This window comes from Pithys albifrons, chromosome 15 (assembly GCF_047495875.1).
Source record: "Pithys albifrons albifrons isolate INPA30051 chromosome 15, PitAlb_v1, whole genome shotgun sequence".
NCBI lineage: Eukaryota > Metazoa > Chordata > Aves > Passeriformes > Thamnophilidae > Pithys > Pithys albifrons.
The window spans coordinates 17,200,607-17,226,566 of NC_092472.1; the positions used below are offsets into that span (position 1 = coordinate 17,200,607).

Genomic DNA, 25,960 nt, shown 5'->3' on the forward strand with positions numbered 1-25,960 from the left:
TTTACATGGGCTGGTGTTATTCTGTGTTGTTACCTACTTTAGTAATGCTTTGATCCAAATCCTAAGCAGCTGATGGCTGACACTCCCAAAAACATCAGGAAGCAAAGATTTCCATATTCTCTCCCAGCTATTCTGACTATCCCATAAACTTAGAAGCTAAATGGTTAACAGAAGTTTGCTGCTTAAGGCTTGCAGGTTTTCTCTAGAAACACTACATTCTTCATCATTCACCTCTCAGTTTCAAGCCAAAGGTGTGGTGGGGCAGCACAGGTACTTCTCCTGCCCCTTGCCCTGGTGGGAGTCCATGAACTGCCTACCGTTTGTGAGATTAAACATCTGTAGTACTATTGACGAAAATGGGTTATGAAATACGGAAATAATTCCTGGCAGAAGGTCCATAGTCAACTCAAAGCCCCACCCAGCCTTCCTGGTAACAAAGACAGTGCTAACTAGATGAGAAAATGCAATTAAATGGATGGGGTTTTAAATCATTGGTGAGCTCCAGTTAGACAGTTTCTCAAGGCAAGAAAACTGGCTTTTGTCCTCTTCTTCCCAGAATAATGGTTGCTGCAGAGCCCACAGCACATGAAAGGAGAAGGAGCCCTTTTGATGGCTTCCCCTTTCCAAGATTCCTGTCTGGTTTTTTGACATAAATTTCCTTATTGTAGTGTTACTTTCATCTGAGCTACAAAGAGAAGGTTATTTTGTTTACTTTTAACAAGGAATAAGCTCATTGCATTTAATTTACTTAATGTGCTGTGCAGGTATAGAATGTGGAAGTGGAGAGGAAAATAGATGTGTGATTCTTGTGTTTCTCTGGTTCTCCTGAGTGGTCTTGCTTTGCAGTCTGAGTCTCAGTGACTCACGGAGATTTCAAGGACTGCAGGATGTGTCAGCACGGAACAGAAATTGCAAAACTTGGAAGTGTGGGGTTGGTGAACCTGTTTTGCCGAATTCTGAGCTCGCTCAGTTGTGGATTCAGATGTGTGGGGAATACAGTGAAGTTCATAAGGGCAAGGAGAGAATTCAGGATAAACAAGAGAAAGAAAAGGAAGCAGAGAAATGGTGTGGGGGTAAGGCAGGCTTAGAGGGGTTTCATTGTAGGGTGTATAACACAGCAGTGAGTTTGCATGTGTATTAGGTGGGATTTGTGCAGCAGGGGAAGGACTGGGCTGCACAGAGCTCTGTGTGTCACTGATGCATTCCACTTGTTTCCCTGGAGCTCAGGAGGGAGGGGGAGATGGGAATGTCTCCTTTCCTCTGGGGTAATTGCAAAACCCAGTGAATTGCCTAAACCTTCACAGATACCTTGAGAGCCTGTGAACCCTCCACCCCTCTGGATTTGTCAGCTTCTATTTACAGCTTGAGCAGGAATCAGAGAATAGAGTGTGTCTGACAGCTGTATCAGCAGTAGTTTCCTCACTGAGATACAGTTGTCAGATACGGTGTTGAGACCACTGTGCTCCTGGGGAAAGGTGGCAGATGGAAATTCATCAGATTCCTAGAGGCTGAAGCAACATGGTCTTGGATGTGGAGATGGCTGGTTTTCAGCAGACTCGAGTCTCAAGGGGGTCATTTCAGATCTTCCTAAAAATAGAACATTTAGTGCACAGTAGATGTATTTTGCCTTTCATAGGCCTTGCTTCTGTCAATTCACACATCTTAAAAATGGAGGTTTTTAAAGAAGGTGAATACACTTTAGAAAAGCTTTAGTGGGCACAGTTTTTCCTAGTTAGAAGTGTAGTTGTTCATGTGTGTAACTGTCCTACCACAGCTGTTCAAATGCCCTTTCAAAGGTTTTTTGTGGTGAGCAGAGTGTTGTGTCAGTCTCCTTGCAGAAACATCCTCTGCCCCAATGCAGAAGCTCTTGTCTGAAATTTGTTAGTTACCACTTTTTGCTCCATTAGTGCTATTGTCTTTAGTCTGTTAGGAATTTCAGAAAGGTAGGTTTATAGGAAATAATTTGTCTTACATATTTCCTGTATAAAATTATGCCAAGATTACAATGAGAAGTAAATGTTCTGTGGAAAATCACTTTAGGTTCTTGTTGTATATACTCTTGTTATGGGTTCACCCAGGTGGGCCTAGATTTGGGCTCTGAAGTGTGGACTAGGCTAAAGCTCTCAGCTGACTTGAGCTGGGCTGAGCTAACAGCTGACCTCTTCTAGCCAGTAATTTTGTATTCCATACCACATTATGACATCATCTCCAGGGCAGTAGGAACCAGTGTGGGAGTGGTTAAGGCAGTCACTTCTCAGCCTCCTCTTGGGAGGACACACGATGCTGTCCCAGGGGGGATGGAGAGGACCAGGCCCACCACTGGCTCACAGGGTACCTCAGGAAAGTAAAATGTGTTGTTCTGGCTCTCTCCTTTCTGCTTGGGTTTGTCTCCCTGGGGAATAAGCTTCTTCTTAAGTAATGTGTAGTTAGGACAGTAGAACTTGTGTGTTCGTTAAGAAGTTGAGGTGGGGAACTTGTTGTTGCAGACTTGTGTGAGTGTCTATTTGTACTCTCTTCTAATTGTCTCTTTCTTTCTGTGAAAAATATATGTAGATTTAGTATAAATGCAGTTTGAAGTGTTTTTTTTCTTTCCCCTCTCTTTTCCTCCCTTTCCCTGGTGTTAGGAGGGAGGCTTTTCTCTCTGTGCTTGGGGGGGGTTGGCAGTTGCTTATCTCAAACCAAGACAACTCTGAAAAGGCAACTTGTCTGTATGTGTGTTAGGCACTCTAATGCCTTGCCTTCCCCAAAATACTGATTTGTCTTGAAATTCAGTGTATGATACTGTAGCATCAGTTCCTATTAATAACTTTGCATCTTTTGGTGTTTTTTTCTTTTCTTCCTAATACCCAGAGTGCTGTTTGAGCTCCAGTACAGACAAGATGTCCAGCAGGGGTGGAAAGAAGAAGTCAACCAAGACCTCCCGCTCCGCAAAGGCTGGGGTCATATTCCCTGTGGGAAGAATGTTGCGGTACATTAAGAAGGGCCACCCCAAGTACAGGATTGGTGTTGGTGCTCCTGTGTACATGGCTGCTGTACTGGAATATCTGACTGGTGAGTCCTGCTGAACAATGTGAAATGGCAGCAGTGAAAGTTTAAACGGAATTTGCACAGGGAAAAACCCCTGAAAAGATCCTCTGATTTGTAAACGACTAAAACAGTGAAGTGTGTGCTGTGCTGATCACACATCTAAGCCAAAGTCAAGGTACCCTCACTCTGACTGAGAGCCTTGATGGCTTTTGTTCATTCCAGTGTTGGATTTACTTTCTTCAGCTGTTGCAAACACTCTCCTTCCACACAGGCAGTTCCCACTGGCCCCAGTATGTGTGGACTGGGCCTGCACTGGTGCAGTCCTCCTTACTTTGGTTTTGTGCCTGATGACTTTGTTTGGGTTATAATTGTCTGCTAAGCATACACATTAATTTTGAATATCTTCTCAGTGTTCACACAGGGCTGAGATTGCTTACAGCCTCATTTAAGCATTTTGTTCACTTTGCAGAGTTCTTTTGAGACTTCATGTGCTGTTTGCAGTTTGCTCAGCAGTCTGTGTATAAATGCACACTGTTCACCTGCCCTGATCTCCGTGGCTTATCTGTAGTCCTTGCTCTGTTCCTCTCATCACATCAGAATGGGAACACCTTAAATAATTATCTCATCCACACAGCACCTTCCTGGAGGACAAAAAGTATTATTTTTGCCTCCATTTAGAAAGAAGCTTCAGAGGAAGAAAATGCTTTGTCTAAAGACATTCACAGCTAGACATGCAAGTAAAGATCTTCACGTGGCAGTTCTCTCAAATGAGACCTAAGACATTGCAAATTTACCCCACAAACCCCAGCTGTAATAGCATCAACAAATGTGCTTTTTGCAGTAATGCTTTGTTCAAAATAAAATGATGAAAAAGAGGGAAGAGTAAACCAGTTCAGTCACCTTCGTGTGGCCAAGTTGACTTCTCATCATTTACCTGTGGGCTGGGAATCCAGCAAAAAGCACCAGGGCCAGCTGGATTGCTGTTTGGAGACAGATTCTGTTAGCATGACTGAGGAAAAGGTTGAATTGGATCTTATTTCTCATAGCAGTGTTTCTTTCTACAGTGCATCTGCTTCTGTCAGGGTTGTGGTTGCTGCAGGTTCAAGTGTTTCAAGGGACAGGACTCTTTAGGTCTGATGGTGTGCTGAGCCTCTGAGGAAGAAGTAAAGTTCTTTCTAAGTGTGTGACTTCACTTTACTAGGAGTATTTAAAGCTGTATCAACCTGACACTTAGTATTATTTTAGATACCCTTTATAATGTATATTAACACTGAAGAACAGAAATAGGCTGATTTTTTTTCTATGAAGTTTTTTCCTCCCCAAAAATGAGCATTGATAACATTAGTGATAATTAATAAAACATTTGTTTTCATCAGATATCCTTTTTTCCCCTTTGCTTGTTCAAGTTCAGTTTTCTTCATTTGGGCCTTTTCTTTAAAAGAATGCTTTCTTTAAACTTCATGATGGCCCTAAAAAAATGACCATTTCCTTCAGCTGGGTTCCTGCTTACAGCAATAACAACTCAAATAAAATGCTTCTCAGGGTGAAGGGTGCTTTGAATGCTGCCCTGTTAAAGAAACAGCAATACAAGTGAGCTTAAGGCACTGCTAATGAGCAGCACATGTTATTGGTTAACTGTTTGATTTAGAGTGGTTACTGAGGCAGGGATGGTTCAGGCAGCTAAGAATAGGCTGGGGAAATAAAGGTGTGTAACTGCTGGGAACCTGTCTGAGGACATGAACACAATGGGAGAAAGCCAAGGAACAGTTACACACATTGCTTAAGGAAAGTCAAAAAAAGGGAGGGGGAAAGGAGAGCCAAAGGGAAAAGTACCTTCTTTTTTTCTCCCTTTAAATATTTTTAAGCAGTTTTGTTGTGGGTTTTTGTCTCCTCTGAAGGCTGGGTAGATAATCCCAGTATCCTCAGGGTTTTCTTTTGTTCTTGTACGTAGATGTGCCTCAAAAGCACAGATGCTCTTTTCTTTCCAGAGCTAGTCATAGTTTTATTACAGAATGTTTTGGATTGGAAGGGATCTTAAATCCCATCCAGTCCTACCCCCTGCCATGGGCAGGGACACCTCCCACTATCTGAGGGTGCTCCAAGCCCTGTCCAGCCTGGCCTGGGACAATTTCAGGAATGGGGCAGCCACAGCTTCTCTGGGCAACCTGTGCCAGGGCCTGCCCTCCCTCCCAGCAAAGAATTTCTTTCCAATATGTAATGGAAATGTGTCCTATTTTCAGTTTGAAGCCCTTCCCCCTTGTCCCATCACTTCTAGTCCTTGTAAAAGATCCTTCTCCACCTTTCTTGTAGTCCCGTAACTGTTTTACTCTGGTGGGGGTTTTGCCCTTCTCTTTCTGTTAATTTTTCCCAATCTATGCAGAGTAATTTTTTAGTCTTTAGTGGTCAGTATGTTTTCTGAACTTGAGGTCATTCATCTTTTTCAGTGTAATTCAGAAACACTCCATTGAAACGGGAGACTTGGGAGTTTTTGGTTTGTGTTCTTTTTTACCTCATGGCAGTTATTACTTCACAAAACCAGAGAAATCCTGACTTCTCTCCGGGAGATTTTTTAAAGATGATCATCTCAGCACATGGTTTGAGACTAAATCAAAGCATTTCAACCATTTCAAAGTAAAAGCAGGAACGTGACATAATAGGAAGGAGCCCATGTGAAGTGGCATGCTAATAAATTGGCTGAATCAAAAAAGCAGTTCTGTGCATCCAGGAAGGAGAAAAGAAATTTAAAATATCAAAAGCAGTTGTAGGAAAGAGAAACTTCAGACAAAATAGGAGGGGAAATGACAAAGACGTGACCTAATAGAAAGGAACCTACTAAGGTTTGAAAACCTCCGTCTGCAGAGTATGGAACCAACTTCAGTCCTTTACAAGGTGAGCTGCTGAATTTTGCTGGCCTTTGCTAAAGTTTAACTTTGATGTAAGTCTGAAATTAGCCCATAATGTGCTCAGAGCTGGGCTTTTTTGTGCAGTTTGAAATCTGAACTTTTGAAATGCTTCCAGCTGTTTAGACTTGAAGTTCTGGTCTGGGTTCATCTGGAATTATGTCTTTATATCCACTCTGTACTTGGAAAATAACACAGTTTTATCATGTATGTGTGACTGCTCACCAAAAAGCAGAATTACACATTCTCTTATTCCTTGTGTCCTTAGATTTCAGTATGCTTGACATACAAACAGTTTGCCCAATGAGTGTTATTTTCCTTATTCACTAAAAGATCGTGTTACTTAGCAGTAATATTACAAAATAATTCTCTCATTAGCACACCCAGTGTATGCAGTTTGCTTTCTTAAGCCAACTTATTGTTGCCTGGTATTTCTCTAAGGAAATAATGTTATGTGCACTGTAAATAGGATGCAAGTGTGTGTTTTGTGGGTCAATGGGCAGAAAATACATTTGAGTGTCACCTATATTGAAGCATTGGATATAATTCCTTTCTTTACTCTGGAGGAATAGTGTGGATGCTGAAGAACTGTAATGCATGATTCTTTTTCCTTGTCCTTTGCAGCAACAGTTCATGCAGTGCTTCCTCCCTTGCAGGGAATATTCAATATATTTGATTAATGGTTTTCTAATTTGAAGCATTATCAGCATTATCAACAGCTTTATGTTGGCAAGGCCAGTGTTGGTAATTCCTTTTGTCTTCTTTCCTTGCTGTATCACTTAGTTTGCAATGGTTCCTTGCCTAATGTAGACTTCAGAAAACTGCAATCCACTCCTTAATTTCCCTGCAAAGTCGTGCATTTGTATCAGTTTATGTCAAAAAAGAACCCTGGGTCAGTTGAGAGTGGCCAGAGTTCATCTGGGGCTTTGCAGCCACTCCTGAGCTTGGATGGTTTGTGTTTGTCAGAGCTGGGCCAGCCATACATCTAATCAGGTGTGTCCTTTCAGATGTAGAGATTGCAGCCCAGACTTCCTTATGAACTGAAAAAGATACTCCTTTGCCCTTGAAAAGTAGAAGCCTCTTGAGCATATTTAAAGGCAGCAAGAACCAGGCCTGCAAGTGATTTCTGCTCCCTCTGTCCCCCATCATCTGTTCCACACTGTAAATAATTTTCATTTGCCAAATGCCACAGCAAATGAGGAGAAGGAGAAGTTTATAAAACAGCAGGAGCACAGGAATACAGAAGAAATGAGACTCTGATTTATATTTGTCATGTACATACTGAAAGTAGGAGAAAATGTCAGAAGTCTGTTTTCCCCATTAGGTTTTTTTCTCAGCTGTTTTTTTTTTTTTGCCCACTGTGTAGTGTTGATCATATATTTTGTTAAAATATCAAATAAGCTCTTTTTGAACCCCACAATTAGAATTGCATCCCAGGCATTGTGGTACCTGAGTTTTTGTTTTCAGGCTCTCTGATATCCCCAGTATCAAATAATGGATATTCCTATGCTGGAACTCAGTTCACTGCATTTTCATCTTGATTAATTTTTGATGTGAAAGGCTTCCTTAAGCCAAGAGCTGGTTGGCAGAAGGGAAGTCCTGAGTGCAATTCCACTGCTCCCTTTCCCAGGTGCAAACAGATCAACCTTGAACTGCCGTTCCTCTCTCGTGTTCTGCTCTCTGCCCAAAATCTGCACAGGGTCACAGGGGAAAACAAAGGGTTGCCCTTTTTGTCAGAGTGGGTGTGTCATGCTGAGCTCCTGCCTGGGGGCAGAGGGGACCTCGGGGGGCCACAGGAAGGAAACAAGAGGTTAAAAGCAGGTTTGATTTCCAGGCATTCTGAGACTGCCGTAAATAACAGTCCTTGGGGAGTAATGAAATTTAAGAAGATAATTAATTGACAGTATCTTCTTGATACTGTTGAAATGTGTATTCCCTACCAAGATACACTTCTTCTATTTAAACAGGCAGCTTTAGAAACACTGATCCCTTCTATGGTGGTGTGCCACAAACTGTGTTCCAAGAAGGTTTGAAATAAATAAGGAGTTTCTAGGACTTGTGTCTTACCTGAGCAAGCACAAAGATCTCTCAGTAGAATCATAGAATGGATTGGGTTGGAAAAGACCTCAGAGATCATCAAATCCAACCCTTGATCCAACCCTACTGTGATCACCAGCCCGTGGCACAGAGTGTTCTGGAAAAAGAGCATTTTCAGTTTGCCTGTTCTTTAATCCTCTAGATCTGCTCCTGGTCACTGGCTGAGGACAGGATGTCAGGCCACATGTGGGTTTTGCTGCAGGGAAGTTACAGAGTCCACACAGCCTCAGAATTCCTTAATGTTTGGAAACACAAGGTTAAAGACTAAGTGGGGACCAAGTTGTAAGACATGAATAGTCTCCTGTGCCCTGTAACAGCCAGGCCAAAGCAGACATGGACTGACTCAGGCTGGAAAAGCCCTCCATGATCAGCAAGTCCAACCCAGCACTGCCAGCCCACCACTAAACCTTGTCCCCAAGTGCCACATGTTGCATTTGATCAGGTAATGTCTGGCAGCAGTTACTTTATTCACACTGGAGTGCATTTCTGAAACATATGTAAGCTGTTACTCATAACAGCAAATCTGTACTGCCAGGTAAAGGAAACTGCTCTGGAAAAGAATAAAGGTTGATCTGAGTTAGATCAGGTTTCTTGAAGTCAGTGGAGAAGAACTGGGCTATCTCTTTGAATTAGTGCTCAGGGAGTGATTGCTGTAATAAATAACATTTGAGTTGAAATTCAGGTTTCCCTGAAAAGTGAACTCTCAGACCTTTTACAGATCAACAGTAAACCAAGAAACTAAAAAAAAAAATGGATCTTATAGGAAAAAAAATGGATCTCATAGGGAAAAAAAAAGAAAAAAAGAATGGTATTAAAGTGTAGAAGAGAACTGAAGAGACATGTAAGTGACTTTTGTGGCCTGAACTTGAGTTTTACATAAACACAGTCTGTCATCTGCCTCACAGAAATGCAAAACTTACAGTAACTTGGCAAAGTTAACAGTTCCTCCTTTAAGGGGCCTAGTTTTGATACAGCTCAGACACTCAAGACTGAAAGGTTTGGAGTTTTTTATCACATCCTAAGAGAGTGATTGTCCTGCTGAGAGTTGAGGTTTCATCCAGGCTTGTTCTAAGCAGTAAAATTGATTTTCACTGCATCAGATTTCCACGACTTTGAACCAAGGCTGAGAACTGTTTTATTGGAATACATAAGAGGGAAAGTGGTAAATGGTTCTACCTTCCCTCCTGCAACTGCAGATTCCAGGGGGACTGGGTGGAATACACAGAGAGGAGAATGCAGGAAACTCTTAGCAGTTCTTGCTTGATTGGGGCTGATTGGGTTAAAACCTTCTGGATTCATGTAAAATGATTCTCAGGTCAATAAAACGCTGATGGGAAGATGATTAATTTAAAGTACAATAAGCAGACTCCTTGTCATGGAATTGGCTTTGCAGCAAATGCATATTTTTCTCAGTGGAATTGTATCAACATTCATTTTTCTTTGAATTCTGGATATTGTTTCCAATTCTCTTTGGAGGAGAGGCTTCACAATTCTTCTGGAAGCCTCTGACTCGTTCCTGTTGGAATTTGCATCTTCAGAAACTGGCCTTGTGTCAACACATCACCTGTTAGTTGTTAAAGAGTTTAATTTTCAAAGCTATGATTTCATCTCCCTGAAGAGAAGGTGGACAGGGGGATTTGATGCAACAGCAGTGATTTAGTCTGAGATGGAAACCAAAAAAAACCAGAAAACCAACATTTTTGGGATGAACTCAGACCAGTTGAATTGATTGTTTACATTGAGGAAGTATTTACAGCTTGGAATGCATGATAGGCTAAAGATCTTGTCATTTAGGCTTGGAAGGAGTTTTAGTCAGTAATGACCAGTAATATTTTGTTTGAAAATGAGGATAAATGAACCAGAGCACTCTCCAGGAGTGAGAGAAGAATGCATTTGCTTTTATTTCCATCCAGGAAATAAATGCAATTCCTACTGTGCCTGTTTAGTTTGGGTCTAATAGTAATTAATTTCATTTTACCCTTGTGTTGTTGGTTCCAAAAGTGGCAAGTGTTGTGAAACAACAAAGCAGTGAAGGCAGAGCAGCCCCACTGTGGAACAGGGAGACACAAACAATGGAATTGAGAACTTGGGAACAAGTCCCAGAGATGAGCAGAGTCTCTGAAAGTAAAGGATGAGGAACTCACCCTGAAAATTTGCTCCAGGATGAGGTTTCTGTGGAGAGTTCTGACCCTTTGTGGTTGTGCTTGAGTAGGAAATGCCTTAAGAACAGCTTTTCCTGTGGTCTTATCTCAGGCTTAAATACAAAGATACACAACTGCTTTTCTTTTCTCCTTTAAAAATATTTAACTGAACTTTTCAAATCCTCAGCTGAAGAAAAGCAGTTTTGGTTCTAGTGCCGAGATCAGGCTCAGACCAGTTTTCACCACCCAAATCCTACTTCTAAATGTTACAAATGAGTCTTTCAATGGATGTGAATTAAAACTACCTTTGGGTTAAATTTTAAGAGGAAATGTCTTAACTTTCAGGACTTTCACTTCCCACTTCAACCTTCTACTTGAATAATGACTGAAAAGAAGAGAAAAATATTAATCATAACCCTCTACTTTAATAATGACTGAAAAGAAGAAAAAATATTAATCATAACCCTCTAATAATGATTGAAAAGAAGAAAAATATTAATCATAACCTTCTACTTTAATAATGACTGAAAAGAAGAAAAATATTAATCTTAACCTTCTACTTTAATAATGACTGACTGAAAAGAAGACAAATATTAATATAACTGTATCTTTTCAATCAAATTGAAATGTTCATGATACATTCAGATTTCTGAGGCATCCATCCCTTTTTGCCCCTTGACAGGTGTCTGTACATGAATATATCACATGCTGACATGGCATTCCTACTTAATTATCTTTCTTTCCTGATTATATTCATCTCACAGCTTTTTTTTTTCCCACTGGATTGTTTTATGTCTGCACTTAAAGCAATACATGATGTTTTGCATTTTTGTTGGGAAACATCCAAAGGTGCAGAAATATTTGTGCAAATGGAGTATCTCTTCATGTGGAGCTGAGATTTCAGTATGTAGCTGAAGAATTATACCTTCAAAAGCACAGAATATTGGAACACTTTGTGTATTTTCTTCATCTTTTAAACCATAGAGCTTTTCATGTTGTGTGGTGCTGTAAAGTGTGTCCTGTAGTTGCCTGAGTGGTGGTGATGTAATTACTCTCTGGAGGGGAAATGGCTTGAGTAAATATATGAAACGAATGGAATAGACATTATGCAACTTCCATCCTTTTTGGGAGGCCTCATTTTTGTAGAATGTTTTGGTCTTCTGGCTGGATAAATACAAGCTGAGTGAATCCTGATGTCATGGAAGCTCTTAACCCTTTCTTTAGCCTCAACATTTCTAAGCAGAGTCTTCTCTCTTGACCCTGCTCAGTTGCAGGAGCTGATTTTTCAATGTCTATTTTTTCCACTGTGGGAAGATTAATGAAACAGAACTTTTCAGTGACTCAAACCTTTGAACCTGGTACTTCCAAAGATGGGTCTGACCTAAGAATTCAGATCCAGTCTCAACTTTAAATACCTTTTCCTACCTACTACTCCTTCCAGCTAAATCCAGAGCGATTCTTCTGGAAATTTGAGTCAGCTCCCCTACAGAGAGAGCTAGATTTTCATCTAATTTAAAGTCAGTTTAAAACATGGGTGAAACACCATTTAAATCTTTAGAATTAGAGTAGCATAAAACAGATGTGAAAGTAAAGCTGGCTGCAAGCAAAACCCAGGCAAGTAGTTGGAATCCCATCCACATCCCCAAAGTCTTCATTTCCAGCGTTTGCAAGTGCTCTGATATGTTGGGTTTGGAGCAGGTTTGTCAGTGCTAAATGAAAAAACTGTTGCTGTGTTGGCCTCAGCTTGGATACCTCCTGATTTTCTGTTTGCCAGTGGGAGGGAGCCCCTTTGCCCAGCCTGGTGTGCTTGGCTGAGTGTGGCTGTGCTGTGGGTCTCTCTGTGTGCACAACCAACACTTGATTATTATTGGAGAGCTGAGAAGGCCAGAAGAGAAATTCCACCCTCCATGCCCTCTCCCTCCCCTCTCCCTCTGCCAGGCTCCTCCTTTGTGGTCCTCCAGTGCAAAGCTTTCTGTTCCTGAGGAGGAAGTGGGGTACCTCAACTTCCCTAAAGGACCATTAGAAAACTGTAATTTCAAAATGAGTTTCCTGTCCAAGGAAGAGGGCTTAGCACTTCCCAGAACAGTTCTCCACTGTACGAGGCAGACATTGGAGTTTTATGAGGAACAAATAAAACATTCCTATGTGCTTTACAGGCATAACACTTTTCTTAGAGCCTTTAGTTCCAGAATGACCTGTCTGCATAGTTGTGTTGCTCAGTGGCAGGGGATCACACAGAGGAGGGCAGGGGATCACACAGAGGAGGGCAGGGGATCACACAGAGGAGGGCAGGGGATCACACAGAGGAGGGCAGGGGATCACACAGAGGAGGGCAGGGGATCACACAGAGGAGGGCAGGGGATCACACACAGAGGAGGGCAGGGGATCACACACAGAGGAGGGCAGGGGATCACACAGAGGAGGGCAGGGGATCACACACAGAGGAGGGCAGGGGATCACACACAGAGGAGGGCAGGGGATCACACACAGAGGAGGGCAGGGGATCACACACAGAGGAGGGCAGGGGATCACACACAGAGGAGGGCAGGGGATCACACACAGAGGAGGGCAGGGGATCACACACAGAGGAGGGCAGGGGATCACACACAGAGGAGGGCAGGGGATCACACACAGAGGAGGGCAGGGGATCACACACAGAGGAGGGCAGGGGATCACACACAGAGGAGGGCAGGGGATCACACACAGAGGAGGGCAGGGGATCACACACAGAGGAGGGCAGGGGATCACACACAGAGGAGGGCAGGGGATCACACACAGAGGAGGGCAGGGGATCACGCACAGGAGGGCAGGGGATCACGCACAGCAGGGCAGGGGATCACACACAGCAGGGCAGGGGATCACACACAGGAGGGCAGGGAAGGTGAGGGAGCAGAGACACAACCAAACACAGCCTGCTGTTTGCAGCAAAGCCTTGCCTGGCCTTGCAGCTGGGACTAAAGTCTGAGTGCAAACCACTCCTGATCCTGAAGGATTGAGATGCTGCTGGTCCTCAGAGTCTCAGGAGGTCCATGGGGATGCCTGGGATGTCCATCCATCCATCCCCAGGGATGTGAGACAGAGCATTAACCCTCACGTGTCTGAGCTGAGCCTTTTGAGAAGTACATGAAAAGGATTATGCCAGTTTGAGTCACCTCTTTGGAGGTGTGGAAAGCATAGGCAGATTGACCTTACCCTGCTAATCCTGCTTTAAAAATAAAGCAGTTGTAGTCAGCACGAAATGCTGAGTTAGTTTTCCAGGCTTAGACTTAATATTTTGTCTCACCCTGTAGTAAAGTTGATTGTGCACTTTGAAGAACACAAAAATAGTGAAAACCTACTGAAATCCTCAATGAAGTTCAATTCTAGAACATCCAGAAGGTGCTGTAAGTTTTCAAGTAAGCATCATAACTTACTTGTTATGGGAATTAAGGTGAAAAATAATTGGAGATTCATGTTAAATTCAGTCCAATGAGAAGCCATAGTCTGGGCTGTATAGGATTCCTTAAGATTTGCTGTCTTTTGGTAGTCATGTGGACTTTGATTTTAGTCTTTTTCATTTCCAGATTAATGTCTTAGTTCAGCTCCATTTGCCTCTAAAGCAAACTTATGGGAGAGCTCTCATGCTGCAGTCAGTTATTAAATGTGAAATCAATCTCATACCTTACTGTAATGTTACATTTTAATATTGGTGCCTAACAGTTGTAAAAAAAGACATTTTCATTTTCTTTTTTTTCCCCAAACATCACCAGATGTGCAAAAGGAAGTATGAAAAATTGTAGAGGGGGAGATGAAAGGTGACAGGAGTAGCACATAATTGCAAAGTCAGATAAACATGTTATGTCATTTTTTTAATTGTTCCCCAGACTTTCTTGTAATTAATTACATCCTTGCCCAGGGCTTGTTGAACTGAAGACAGATAAGTTAGCAGGTAACACTCCAGCCTTTCACTTCATAGATCCTTGCAGGGGAGCAAATTAATCTTGCCTAATTAAAAGCCATCATATGCATAGCTGTTAAATGTTATTTTGTCAGGTCTGGAAATGTCTTCTAAGGAGATAATTTATAAGGAGCAAATAAACAGGATTTGTCAATTACTTTTTTCGGTTAAAAATTTCTCAGATAAAGAACCTGTGTGTGTATTTTTAGTGTCCTTACTTGGGTGTGTTCTTAAAAATGAGACCTTGAGAACAGCATCTTTTCCAGTGATAAAGAAGTAGAAGCAACGCAAGCCAGAACTCACAGCTGACTGGTTTGAGGGAAAAAGCCTCTAAATTTGTACTGTCACCTGATGGGAGGGGGGTCCTGAGAGATGAGCACACAGCAGGCTTGAGAGAACACTGAAAAGTGAAGAACCTGGGGGGAGCTGCTTCAAAAGAACAGAAAAAATGATTCTGGTTTAAAGCACAGGACTTCAGGGGTGCATTTGTTCTTCATTGATCAGCCTTATAAAAAGGAAATGGTAATTTCAGACATAGGTGTCTGTTGAGTATCTAACAGGATGCAATTCCCAGATCTTGTTGCGTGGATGCCGAATAACACACTGATTTTTCTTAATGATCACACTGTAATTAAAAGGGGGTTACTTTTTTCCCCAGCGGAAATTCTGGAATTGGCTGGAAATGCAGCAAGGGACAACAAGAAGGGTCGAGTCACTCCTAGACACATCCTGTTGGCTGTAGCAAATGATGAAGAATTAAATCAGGTAAGGAAAACCTCTGCTGTGTGAGGGGCAGGATTTCCTTTAAGGCTTTTTAAATTGTCTTTCCATACAGCAGAACTGTAACTCAAGAGCTCTGCTTATTGAGGAGCACACCAGGAAACTGCTCCATCCCTCACTGCCTGTGTGACTGACTACAGCACTCTGCTTGGTTTGGTGTTTCAGCACTCCTGAAATGTGCAAAAATGCCATGGAGGTGTAATCTGACATTTGCTCCTGGTGTTACAGCCACTTCTGTTGGAGTGGGACATTGTTGTAAACTCTGCAAGGACTCAGGGAAGATCTTGCTTTTTGTTTGTTTGGTTTTGTTTTCCCCCTTACACAACTGAGGACCATCCTGTTCCCACTGAAGTCTGTTACTGTGACCACAGAAGAGCTCTGACCTCTTGCAAGTCTGTGTCCTTTGCAGACTTAAAGATGCCTTTAAATTTACCACAAAAAATGGAGTGTTATTATTACAGTGCTGTGGCATCAGCCACACGCAGTGATTACTGTACCTTTGTGTGAGGGGCTGTGAAAACACATCTCAAAAGATGCTTATTCCAAACTTATGTGTCATGGTGGAGCAGGAATTAAAAAAATAGTATCCCCAAACCACCCTCCTTCTGGCTTTGTGTGAAATTCAGTAATACTTTCCATTCATCATCCCTTTATAAGCTTGGAGCCTCTCTGGGTGAGACTGGGGAGCAGCAAACACGAATCACAAGGTGGGAGTACCTGGGGGACTTTGATGTCACCTTTTATATCCTCCTGAACAGTGAATTAGTCCCAGTTAGATGTATAAAAGATGAGTGAAAGTGGTTTTAAATACAGAACGTGACATATTCCACCTCTGCTTTTAAAGGCTTGAATGAACTGCACATTTTTGAATATTGATCTTCAACTGCATATTTTTTTGAGGAAAGGCTTCCAGGTGTAGAGATTTGTATAAATGTTACTTTCCATTTTGAAGCTTCCTTTTCTCAGAGAAAAAAATCTGTTCTAAAAATACATTTGCAAGAAAATTCAGCACTTGAGACATACATTGGGTTGTCCACAGCGTGGCAGCCGTTGCTGTCTCACACCCTGGACTTTGGGGTCCCATTTCTCTCTCTCTGGCCCTGCAGGGCCCTCGTGTGTGTGTCTTGTTTTGTCCTAGTTGGGTAAGAATCTTCATGGCACAACTTCAGAGAAACAGATCTTGTGTGAGCTCTAGAGATGCTGACAACATTTGTTGCAAGAAGAACTCACATTCCCTTTATAGTTTAAATCTAGTCCGTGGTCAGCTTCATTTCATCCATTTCATGTCTCTCTTCTTCAAGGATAATGTGTTGAGAAGCTCAAGGCAATGTACAAAGCTTGCAGTAAATGCCATTTTCTATTTATTGGGGAGTAAATTCTGGAATTTGTCATCTATGACTTTTTTATTCTTTATTAGCTATTGAAAGGGGTCACCATAGCCAGTGGTGGAGTCTTACCCAACATTCACCCAGAGCTGTTGGCAAAGAAACGAGGATCAAAAGGAAAACTGGAAGCCATCATCACTCCACCTCCAGCAAAGAAGGCAAAGTCTCCATCACAGAAAAAAACTGTATCAAAGAAAACAGGCGGCAAGAAAGGAGCAAGGAAATCCAAGGTAGAGTAATGGCTTTATTTTAAACCCAAACAAGCTCAGTGACAGTGGCTGCAGGAGCTTCATTCAGGGAGCTTTGTGGTCCATGTGTTGTAACAACAGTGATTTCAGTCACAATAAGCAAGGAAGGGGGAGTCTGAAAACCCTCAAGAGTTGCACAAGTCTGCAGGACAGGCAGGTAAATACTCTGTTCTTAAATAGTCTTAGGTGGGCACAGCCTGGAGGCACCAGGAGGCACAAGAGGAAGGTGTGATGGGGCTGTACTGGTCACACTGTACAGGTGTCAGTGGGAGGAGGAGAAAATCTTCCTAATGTGCAAGTGGAGCCAAGATGGTTTTTTTCTTTTGCAAAACAACTACTGTCAATCAGTAAGTTATGAAAGCAGGAAGAAAAGTACAGGAATTCCACATGAAATGGAAAAGGAATGTGAAAGTTGCCTCTGGGTCAAACAAAGCTTCTTTATTCATTCTCTGTCTCTGTTACTGTTTACTTGGTCACTCCTCTGATTTTTTGGTTTTTTCAAGCTGTTGAATTTGGTTTTCTCCCCCAGGACTCCCATTTTTCAAGTGCAGTGCTTCCAGTAACCATGCACTAATAATTTCCCTAAATCTGGAATTTTTTTCCCCTGCTTGATTACAAAAGCAGGAAGTCTGTTGTGGGGTTCTGTTTTTCTTCCACACAATAAACTGTATTGTCTGCTTACTATATTGGTATTTGGCTAACAGCAAACTCTTGGGGAATTGAAATAGGAGCCATGAAATTCTAATTTTTAAAACATTTGTGTAAAGTACAGCATAGTTACAGCTTCTAAAAGCACCGATCTACCCTTGCATCAAAGTCATTTTAGTTGCTCAGCCTCAGATTTAGTTTATATACTTTGCAAAGGGACAATGGGGAGACAGTGGCTTACTTAAAATTCCAGGTGTGCTTTTTAGCTTCAACACAGACATTGCTGAGGCACCAAATATTTACATGAAATCGTAAGTAGTAATTTTATTGAAAATATGAAAGTTTTTTTGGCACCAATTGAGTTTATAACCACAGCAGACAATTCACTGTCTTCATGGAACACCTTTTTCAAAATGTTCCTCATTCTCATTTTTGTTCAGTAGATCAATTCATTCCTGAGACCTGTTACTCCCCTCCAGTGAATGCAGAGTTGAAAAGAGGAATGGTGGTTGAGGGGAACTCTTTCTCCCTCAACAGCTTTACTGGAGATGAAAGTAGATGATGATGTTAAATAAAACAGAAAATTGTTCAGCCCATTTCCTGCTACCAGGCAGGTAGAAAGTAGATGTATTCTCCTGACTCTGCCTCTGAGGACACATCACAAAGGAGTATTTCTAAAAATAAGCTTGTGAAATCTGGGATCACCTCCCTTCACAGAGAGAGAAAATTTGTTCTCTGACAAGTCAGTTTTTACCTTAGAATGAATGTCTGCCCAACATACAGATACATTCTCTTTGTCCACACAAGCCATTAGAAAGCTGTTAAAAGTTTGGGGCTGTTTATATATTTTCCTGCAACACTAAAAACAACTCTCATCTCAGCTGTGCCCTGTCATGGGCAGGAAAAGGCACCTGTGGATCCGCAGATGTTGAGCTCGTTTTTCCTGTTGATCCCTTCAGCTGTTATCAGTCACTTTGGTTGGACTAAAAAGGATAAAATCCAGTGCCAGTGTTTGTACAGGCATTTTACTGCCTGGTAAGCATTTAGTGCATGTCATATATCTTAATGCCATTAAACTGTTTTTCTCAGAGCCTTGAGTTAACTAATTAACTCTGTTTTTGGAAGAAGAAACAGGGAGAAGTGAGCAAATCAGCCAGTGCTGACAGTACAACAGAGGGAACTCCTGCAGATGGTTTCACAGTCCTGTCCACCAAAAGCCTGTTTCTTGGCCAGAAGGTATGATCCTGCATTTTTATAAATGAAATACCTATTTTTCCATGCTGCTTAGGGAATTACCTCCCTCCTGCCACCCCTCTTTCCACAGAACATCCAGATACAATGGACATTTCCCCACTGAGCACTTGAGAAAGTGTATGATACCACTTTTTCTAATTCCAAACAACAAACTTCTAGAACATTTTAAAAATACATAAATAAACCTTCACGTGGCTACAAAACTAAATACTCAACTGGAAGGAAAGCCTGTGTGCTTGTAATCTATCTCACCTTATTCATAAACAGCATAATTGTTACAGCCAAGCATCTGCCAAAGACAAGATCATTCAAAGAATAATATATATTTTTTCCAATGGGCAGCCCACTTCATTGCTGATCTAAATGATTTGCAGGTTTTTATCAAAACCTATTTTTGATCCTTGTTCATAATAGTGGTTTTGTGTTATGTTCTGCTTTGTGATGTACAGATGTTAATGCTGTGTAATAATGAATGATGCTTTGCTGAAAAGCTACAAGTCAACAATCCTTGTTTTCCCTGTGAATATGCTTGGGGATGTGGGATGGTTTCATACAAATACTTACCTGTTTAAAGAGAGGATCCATTTAAAGACACAATTCATTAAATTAATTTGGGTTTTTATCCTGAAACCTGCCTTTAGTTCATGGTACAAAATTTTGTTAAGTAAAACTGCATCTTTCTTCTAACATTCAGTAATCAGCTCATTGTGTTGTAAGCCATAAAAGATGAGCCATTGTCCATGGTGGAATGTAACTCCTCTGACTCATTTTTATTTCATACTGAGGTTGTTCTCCATTTATCCTTCCACCGTTTGTTTGCCAAGTTTAACATGCATGAGAGTAACATTTTTTGCAAGACTTCTAATTTTCCACATTTAATTTCACAACTGGAGCCAGATTGCTTGTTTGGTAGGGGGTTTTATTTTACTCCTAGTAGGGGGGTGGGTTTTTTTAAAAACTCCTCGATGACTAAATTAGAACCCAAAATTTATAGTCTCGATTACTATTTCAAGAAAGCAAATAATATCAGACTGTTGGAGCTGATTTTGAGCTCCTTTTAGTTACCACAGGAAGCCTGTGATGAGACCCAGTGTTGTGTTCCTGCAGGACTGACACAGCAAATCAGTGGGGCTTTGCTGTTGGGCTCAGTGGAGGAGAATCATAAACTCCAGGGCTGCTTTAAGCTGTGCTGAGCAAAGCCAGTGTCTCCTGTAGAGCTTCCCAGTGAGTGCCTTGTACTGGGAAAGGCACTTCTGGCTTTCTCATTCCCTTGGAGTGCAGCCCCCTGAGAAAATCACTGGTGTGACACATCCATCCTTGTTGCCAGTAAGCCCTGCACAGGAGAGGGGCCAGGTGTTAACCCTTTTGTAACACATTATGAAAAATAAAATCAAAAGGAAAGTGGAAACCTGTTTGTCTCCTACGAGGGAACACTCCAAACCAAACAGATCATGTTCTGAGGGTTAGAGAAGGCATTTGAAGAATTGCTGCTGAGATCAGTCAGGATCTTTCAAACCTCCTGTGACGTCCTTGAACACCTTTCCAGCATTTCTCTGTGGTTTGCAAAACCATTATCTTCTAGATCAGAAAATCTTTTGTTAGATGCAGAGAAGGAAGACAATAATCTGGGTTTTGGTTATCACCATTCCTAAGTGTTTAATTGGAAAAATCTTCTTGGCTCCATGTTTGCAGAAGGGAAAGAGGGGATTTATTTGCCAGAACAGCAGCTCCTCATGCTTCTAATATCCCCAGGTTTAACTAACTGAAAACACAAATGAGAATGTTGCAAACCTGGATATTGCTCAGTTTTTAAAATTACTGTTATTGCATTAAATCTTTAAGTAACTGCTCTAGAAATTCCTAGAGGTCATGAAATGGCAAAGAACCCTTCAGTTATACCTGTAGAAGTGTGTTAGTGCTACATGAATTAAGGACTAAAATCTCAGTGAGTGCACATGCTACAGGTGACATCCCAGTGGAAAAGTGGTATTGTGCACATTAGCTGGTCTGTTTTTCCTGAGAGGATTACAAAGTAGAGACAGAGTTGTGAGACCTCAAGCCTAAGCATTAGGGTTTGGACTTTCTGAGACACCTCAACTTGTGGTCTGCAACATCCTCAGTTTTCAGTATGAAAATCACACCAGAAAATGTTCCAAGATTTCTAAGGTAATTTTATCTGAAATAAGAAATGCAGGGCTTGGCTCAGGAAATACCCTGGATGTGCTAAGTGCCATCTGCATTTATCTAATTAACATTTAATTGAAAACTTCCCTAAAGTTTTGTCCATTCTTTGTTGCACATGTATATGCAAGTTGTGCCTGTTCATTTTCTTAGGTAGTTCTTTAGGGGGTCACTTCCTCTGCCTAATACATGCTCCATACTATTGGTAGTAAAATTAAGCAATTACTCAATGGAGGATTTAATTCTAAGGGAAAACTTCTATTAGTTTTTAAGTGTGTTTTGGCACTTGGATAGCTAACAGTGCATGGAGCAGTAAATGCAGAATTTGGTAAAACAATACTCAGCTGCCAACACATGTTATCAGTGATGGGCAGCTTTCTAAGCATCTTGTTGCTGCTGTTAAATTGAAACCTTAATTACCAGCTGTTTATTATGTAAATCCCATATAAGGGTAAGCTCAGGGATAGATTGAAGGTCCAAACCCCAAATGGTCTGCAACTAACAGATCTAGGGCAAAAACCTGCAGAGCACAGAATTAGGGATCAAGGAGGAACACTTAGAGAAGTAACAAAATATTCTTAGGAGCATAGAAAAATCTCCACAAAAGAGTCTTTTGGTGTCTGCATGTGTTTTGTTGTTGTTTGGTTTTTTTATAATTTTAAAATTCATGAAGTTTCTTTAACATTTTGGTTTGGTTTGATTTGATTTGACTTCTTTTAAACTGCAGTTGCCTGTAGTCAAACTCAAGACTCAAACTCAAGTATGAATAACTTGCCACGTGTGAAGTGTTAAAGGATCGCAAGCTATTTGGAAAGGAAGCTTTCTTAGATTTTATTACAAATTCCTGAACAGACCCATACTTAAAACACTGAATTGCACTCATTTCTAGTCAAAGTCACCCTATTTTGAGGGAGCACAGTTTACTCAAGCAGCATATGCAAATTAGATGAAATTGCAGGCTTTTAAAGAGAGAAAGAAGGTCAATTCATAGAATCACATGAATGAAATGGAAATATTTTTTTCATAAAACTTAAACATGTGGATGGTGGCCTCCTTAAATGACCCATTCACTCGTATGGGTTTCATGAATTGGCTCATACTCCCTGGTAATTTATTAACATACACAAAGAGATGATTTAAAGAGTTAAGTTTACAGAATGTGGATTACCAACCAAGAGGCAAAATGCAGTTATTGGTGAGATAAAGTGCCATGCTTGAAGGTGGATGTCACATTTCATAGGTAGAGCTTTGGATTAGAAGGAAAGCCTGGCTTAGCTGCAGCTGGGTTCAGGACTTGCATAAATGAATGAGAACCTTCTCATTCACACTTGCTTTCTGTCTCACCCAATCAGCCCCTGAAACAATAATATTAAATACATATTGTAGCATAAGCATAGACCATGATGTAATTAATGTATTTCTTCAAATGATAGTCTTGAAAATTTGTTTCACTTTTAAAGTACTTTGATGGTAGGAAACTTGGTGCATGTGAAATCAGACTTGCCAACAGGAGCTACAGAGCAGTTGCCCGGCCTGGGTATGAGCTGCTGCCCTTACCTGCAGCCCTGACCTTTGCCAGCTTTGCCATTCCCATCAGTGCCTCAGATTTTGGAGTTGTCACATCCTACAGAGACACCCAAACTGTCAGCAGTGAGCAGTCTGTGCTATCACTTTACACCCCTGAGCACTACCAGAAAAACATCCTTACTAACAGGACATGGCAGGATCCTTTTGTCACCACGGCTGGTCTGAGTTTTTTCATTGCCTTCTTAATTTATATAATAGTTTTTAAGTCTTGTTCAAAACACATTGCCAGAGGTTGAAATCTGCATTTCCTCATACTAATTCCCTGAATCCTTTTTGTTCTTTTAAGAACATACAGTGTGGCTATGAGGTTAATCTCTAGATCTCTGTGCCACCTTCCTCAGGTTACTGTGTGCCCATGAGAAATCTCATCCTAATTTTGTAACAAGAAAGAAATTGAGACATGTGCTTGAAATTCATGGGTGTAGTGAGAGGAGTTAATGCACATTAATGGGTGGAGTTAAAATCTGTTTCCATAAAGGACAAAAGCAAATAAAATCAAACCTAGGAGCAATAAGCATGTGATATTCTGTGCCTGCTTGCAGGACCTCCCCAGGCACTCCCAAAGGCTGCAGCACTGCACTGAGAACTCGAGTGCTGCAATACAGAACGTGGTGACCACTGATAAGGAAAGAAAAAGGAACACATCCCCTTGCTGGGATGGAGGAATCACTGGAGACCAGTGTGTGCTTCCTCAGAGATAGGCTCATGTTTGCTGGCTTAAAGGAGGAGGAACAGCAGCTTTGATCCCATTTCAGTGCTGAATGGTCCCAGCATGTGCCTGTAATTGATGCTTAAGAATGCTTAGGGTGTCCTTCATCTATACTTGGAGGAGAAACAAAACCCCTCTTCTAATGCCAGAATAAGAATGCCAGAAAGGTTTGGGTTGGAAGGGACCTTAAAGAACATCTTGTTCCAACCCCCCCTGCCCAGAGCAGGGACACTTTCCACTGTCCCAGGTTGCTCCAAGCCCTGTCCCACCTGGCCTTGGACACTTCCAGGGATGTGGCAGCCACAGCTTCTCTGGGCCCCCTGTGTCAGGGCCTGCCCACCCTCACAGGGAAGGATTTCTTCTAGTACCTAATCTTAACCTGCCCTCCTTCAGTTAAAGGCCATTTCCCCTTTGGGTTCTGTCACTCCATGCCCTTGTGAAAAGTGCCAATCCAGCCCTTTTATAAACCCCCCTTAGGTACTAGATAATAAAGACAATTCTAAACAGTGATCAGCACAGAACCAAAATAGAACTTATCAGGGGTACATTCATTCATGTCCTCGCTGTGTGAACAAGGTTTGAGTCTTGCGTTTGAATTTCGTGGGGATGAAAACCCTCCGTTACGACCTGCCTTTTATTTTGCATATTTGTTTGCAGTGATGCTACCTCCATCTGTGTTGCAAAGCTCACTTTTCTGCAGCTTCTCTGTGATTTCCCAGCTGTCCTGTTATTTCCCACCTCATGCTTTTCTTTTCAGCTGAACCTTATTCACAGTGAAATCAGTAATTTAGCCCGCTTCGATGTGGAGGCCATTATCAATCCCACCAATGCTGACATTGACCTTAAAGATGACCTAGGTAAATGGGGCATGGGTCGACACAACTAACGGTCACATGGACATCATGGAACCCAGAATTTACTCTCTAGGGCTTCAGACCTTTCAATAAGAGCAGACATTCAAATCTTGCAGGTCCTGCTTTGTTGAAGAACTATATTCAAAATAATTTTTCCATCCAATCGGAGCACTCGCAGCTATTGCTGATTGAAGCTGATTTCAGTTCAAAGAAAAACTTTAAATTCTTTTCCATAATGATCATATGTGACTGTTAGCTATCTTGGGGGGGTTCTTATTTGGATACTTTGAGGACTAAAATACTTTTTTGTCAGGTTGTTTTCAAAATAAGCAGTTTCTCCATTCTACCTGCAATCTCAGGGGTTGTTTTGGATACTTAGAGCAGGCTTAAAAGTTTTTAAAAGGAATTATTAAATAATTAACTATCCCCAAATCTTTCCTGCCTTGATTTCCTGTTTAATTCAATCAAATCATTTGTTTCCATTATGTTTCAATTACTCCCTGTCAGTCACATTCAGCTGAAAACAAATACTGATGTTATCCCAATAGTGAACTGTCATAGATGGTGAATTGCTTTTAAGGCTTCTGACTTGTTCCAGATTGAAAAGAAATCAAAAAATTCCTTCTTCAACACAAGTTTGTTTTTCAGCAGAAAGAAAAATTACCTTCCATGCATTATGTAGTGCATTCCCTTCTTATTTGAATATTGAATATTCTTACTTGATTACACCTGCTGCTGCCTTTTTTTTAAGCTTCCTTAATGGAATACAAGCCATAATTCTACTGCTGCAATTCCCCAGGGAATGTACAAAAGTAACAAGAAAAAAGACTTAAGAAGGCTAATTTTTGAAACAGCCTCTCTCAGAAATACATATATCTTTACAAGTGTCTCAGTCATTGCAATACTTAATTAGAAAACATACCTTACCTTGAAACTGTAAGAACAATCACTTGTATTTCTCAAAGCAAACTCAGTACAACCCTGGCTGCAAATACAAGGTGTCCCCTATAGGAGGGAGACTGCCATCTTTAGAAACAAAATGCTGAATTGCTTTACATGTGAAGATTGGTGCCTGTCAGCCTATTGATGCTGACAAAATGGAGAAACTAATTATTTTGTTTGGCTTGATGATCCTGAATTTCTTTTTCTAAGCAGATTCCGTATTTTATTGTCATGCTCTGTGGGGAACTGGTTGTTCTAGGTTTCTGCAAAGTGCAATGGGGCATTAGCTGATTTTAAAACTTTGGAAATGATCTCATGTGATTGCTCTGACTTGTCATCTTAACATTGATTTGATCATGTCATGCTCAATATTCCTCCTCCTGTTCCCTACACCCCTTTCTCTACACACACCTGCACACACAACTCAGCATTTGGCGCAAGGTTTGGAGATGGAAAGGTAGGAACTATGGACGTTGGTACATGTGTAAATGTAGAGCCTGTGCTGGGTCTCTGTCCAACGTGGTTGATATACATCTGTTTACCTGTTGTAGTTGCAAGTTGTACAGGCTGACATTGCCTCGATCGACAGTGATGCTGTCGTTCACCCGACAAACTCTGACTTCTACATCGGTGGTGAAGTAGGTAATGGCAAGTTCAGCGCTGCCGAGTTTGTATGTGTGTGCATGGTCGATCAGCAGCCACAAGCTTGGTGTAGCTATGCAGATCTGCATTCATTTCTCACTTCCAGCAGTCCTGACTGAGCAGAAAAAGAAAGGAAGCATTGCAAACCCAGTAGGCTTTTCTGGGGTTTGTCACCGAATCAGACTTCCAGAAGTATCAGCACAATGCACCAGCAAAATTGGGAGTGCAGGAACAGTACGTTCAGTGCAGGCAACGTGACCAAGGAAAATTAATTGCCACATTGTTGGCTTGACTTGGTAAATGCCTGGCTTGAACATAGTTTGAGTCTTGATCTTTAGATTTCTAACCAGTTCCAGTGCACCCTCTCCATGCCAAGTTTCAGATGTTCACATCTGGACTCGCATGCTGGATTTAGTCTGTATGTTCTGAACTCTCATGATTAACCTTATGGACCAATGACATTCCTAGCCCTGCTCAGTGGTCCTTAAGACCACAATGATGTGCCATATTTTTCAGGTGGTCAGTTATCTAAGCTTACACTGATGAGAAAAGGCACAATAGAAAGCAGGACAGACCTCTTAATTCAGCCATCACTGTCTCCTGAGTAACTCCTCTCCTACTGGTACCT

The 25,960-nt window shown here is 41.4% G+C and overlaps 1 protein-coding gene across 4 annotated transcripts in view; it reads left to right on the plus strand.

Annotated features, from left to right (window-relative positions):
• Positions 1–25,960, plus strand: part of MACROH2A1 (macroH2A.1 histone) — a 44,238-nt gene that overhangs the window by 6,336 nt on the left and 11,942 nt on the right. The window contains exons 2-6 of one of the 4 annotated variants that reach the window (XM_071570480.1): positions 2,851–3,051; positions 14,761–14,867; positions 16,300–16,497; positions 18,292–18,399; positions 23,652–23,751. In XM_071570480.1, coding sequence (XP_071426581.1) covers positions 2,880–3,051; positions 14,761–14,867; positions 16,300–16,497; positions 18,292–18,399; positions 23,652–23,751 — 685 coding nt within the window. In that variant the 5' untranslated portion in view covers positions 2,851–2,879. Of the gene's footprint in view, positions 1–2,850; positions 3,052–14,760; positions 14,868–16,299; positions 16,498–18,288; positions 18,400–23,651; positions 23,752–25,241; positions 25,333–25,960 lie in introns of all 4 variants that reach the window. The other 3 variants (XM_071570482.1, XM_071570479.1, XM_071570481.1) reach the window with 3 other exon arrangements.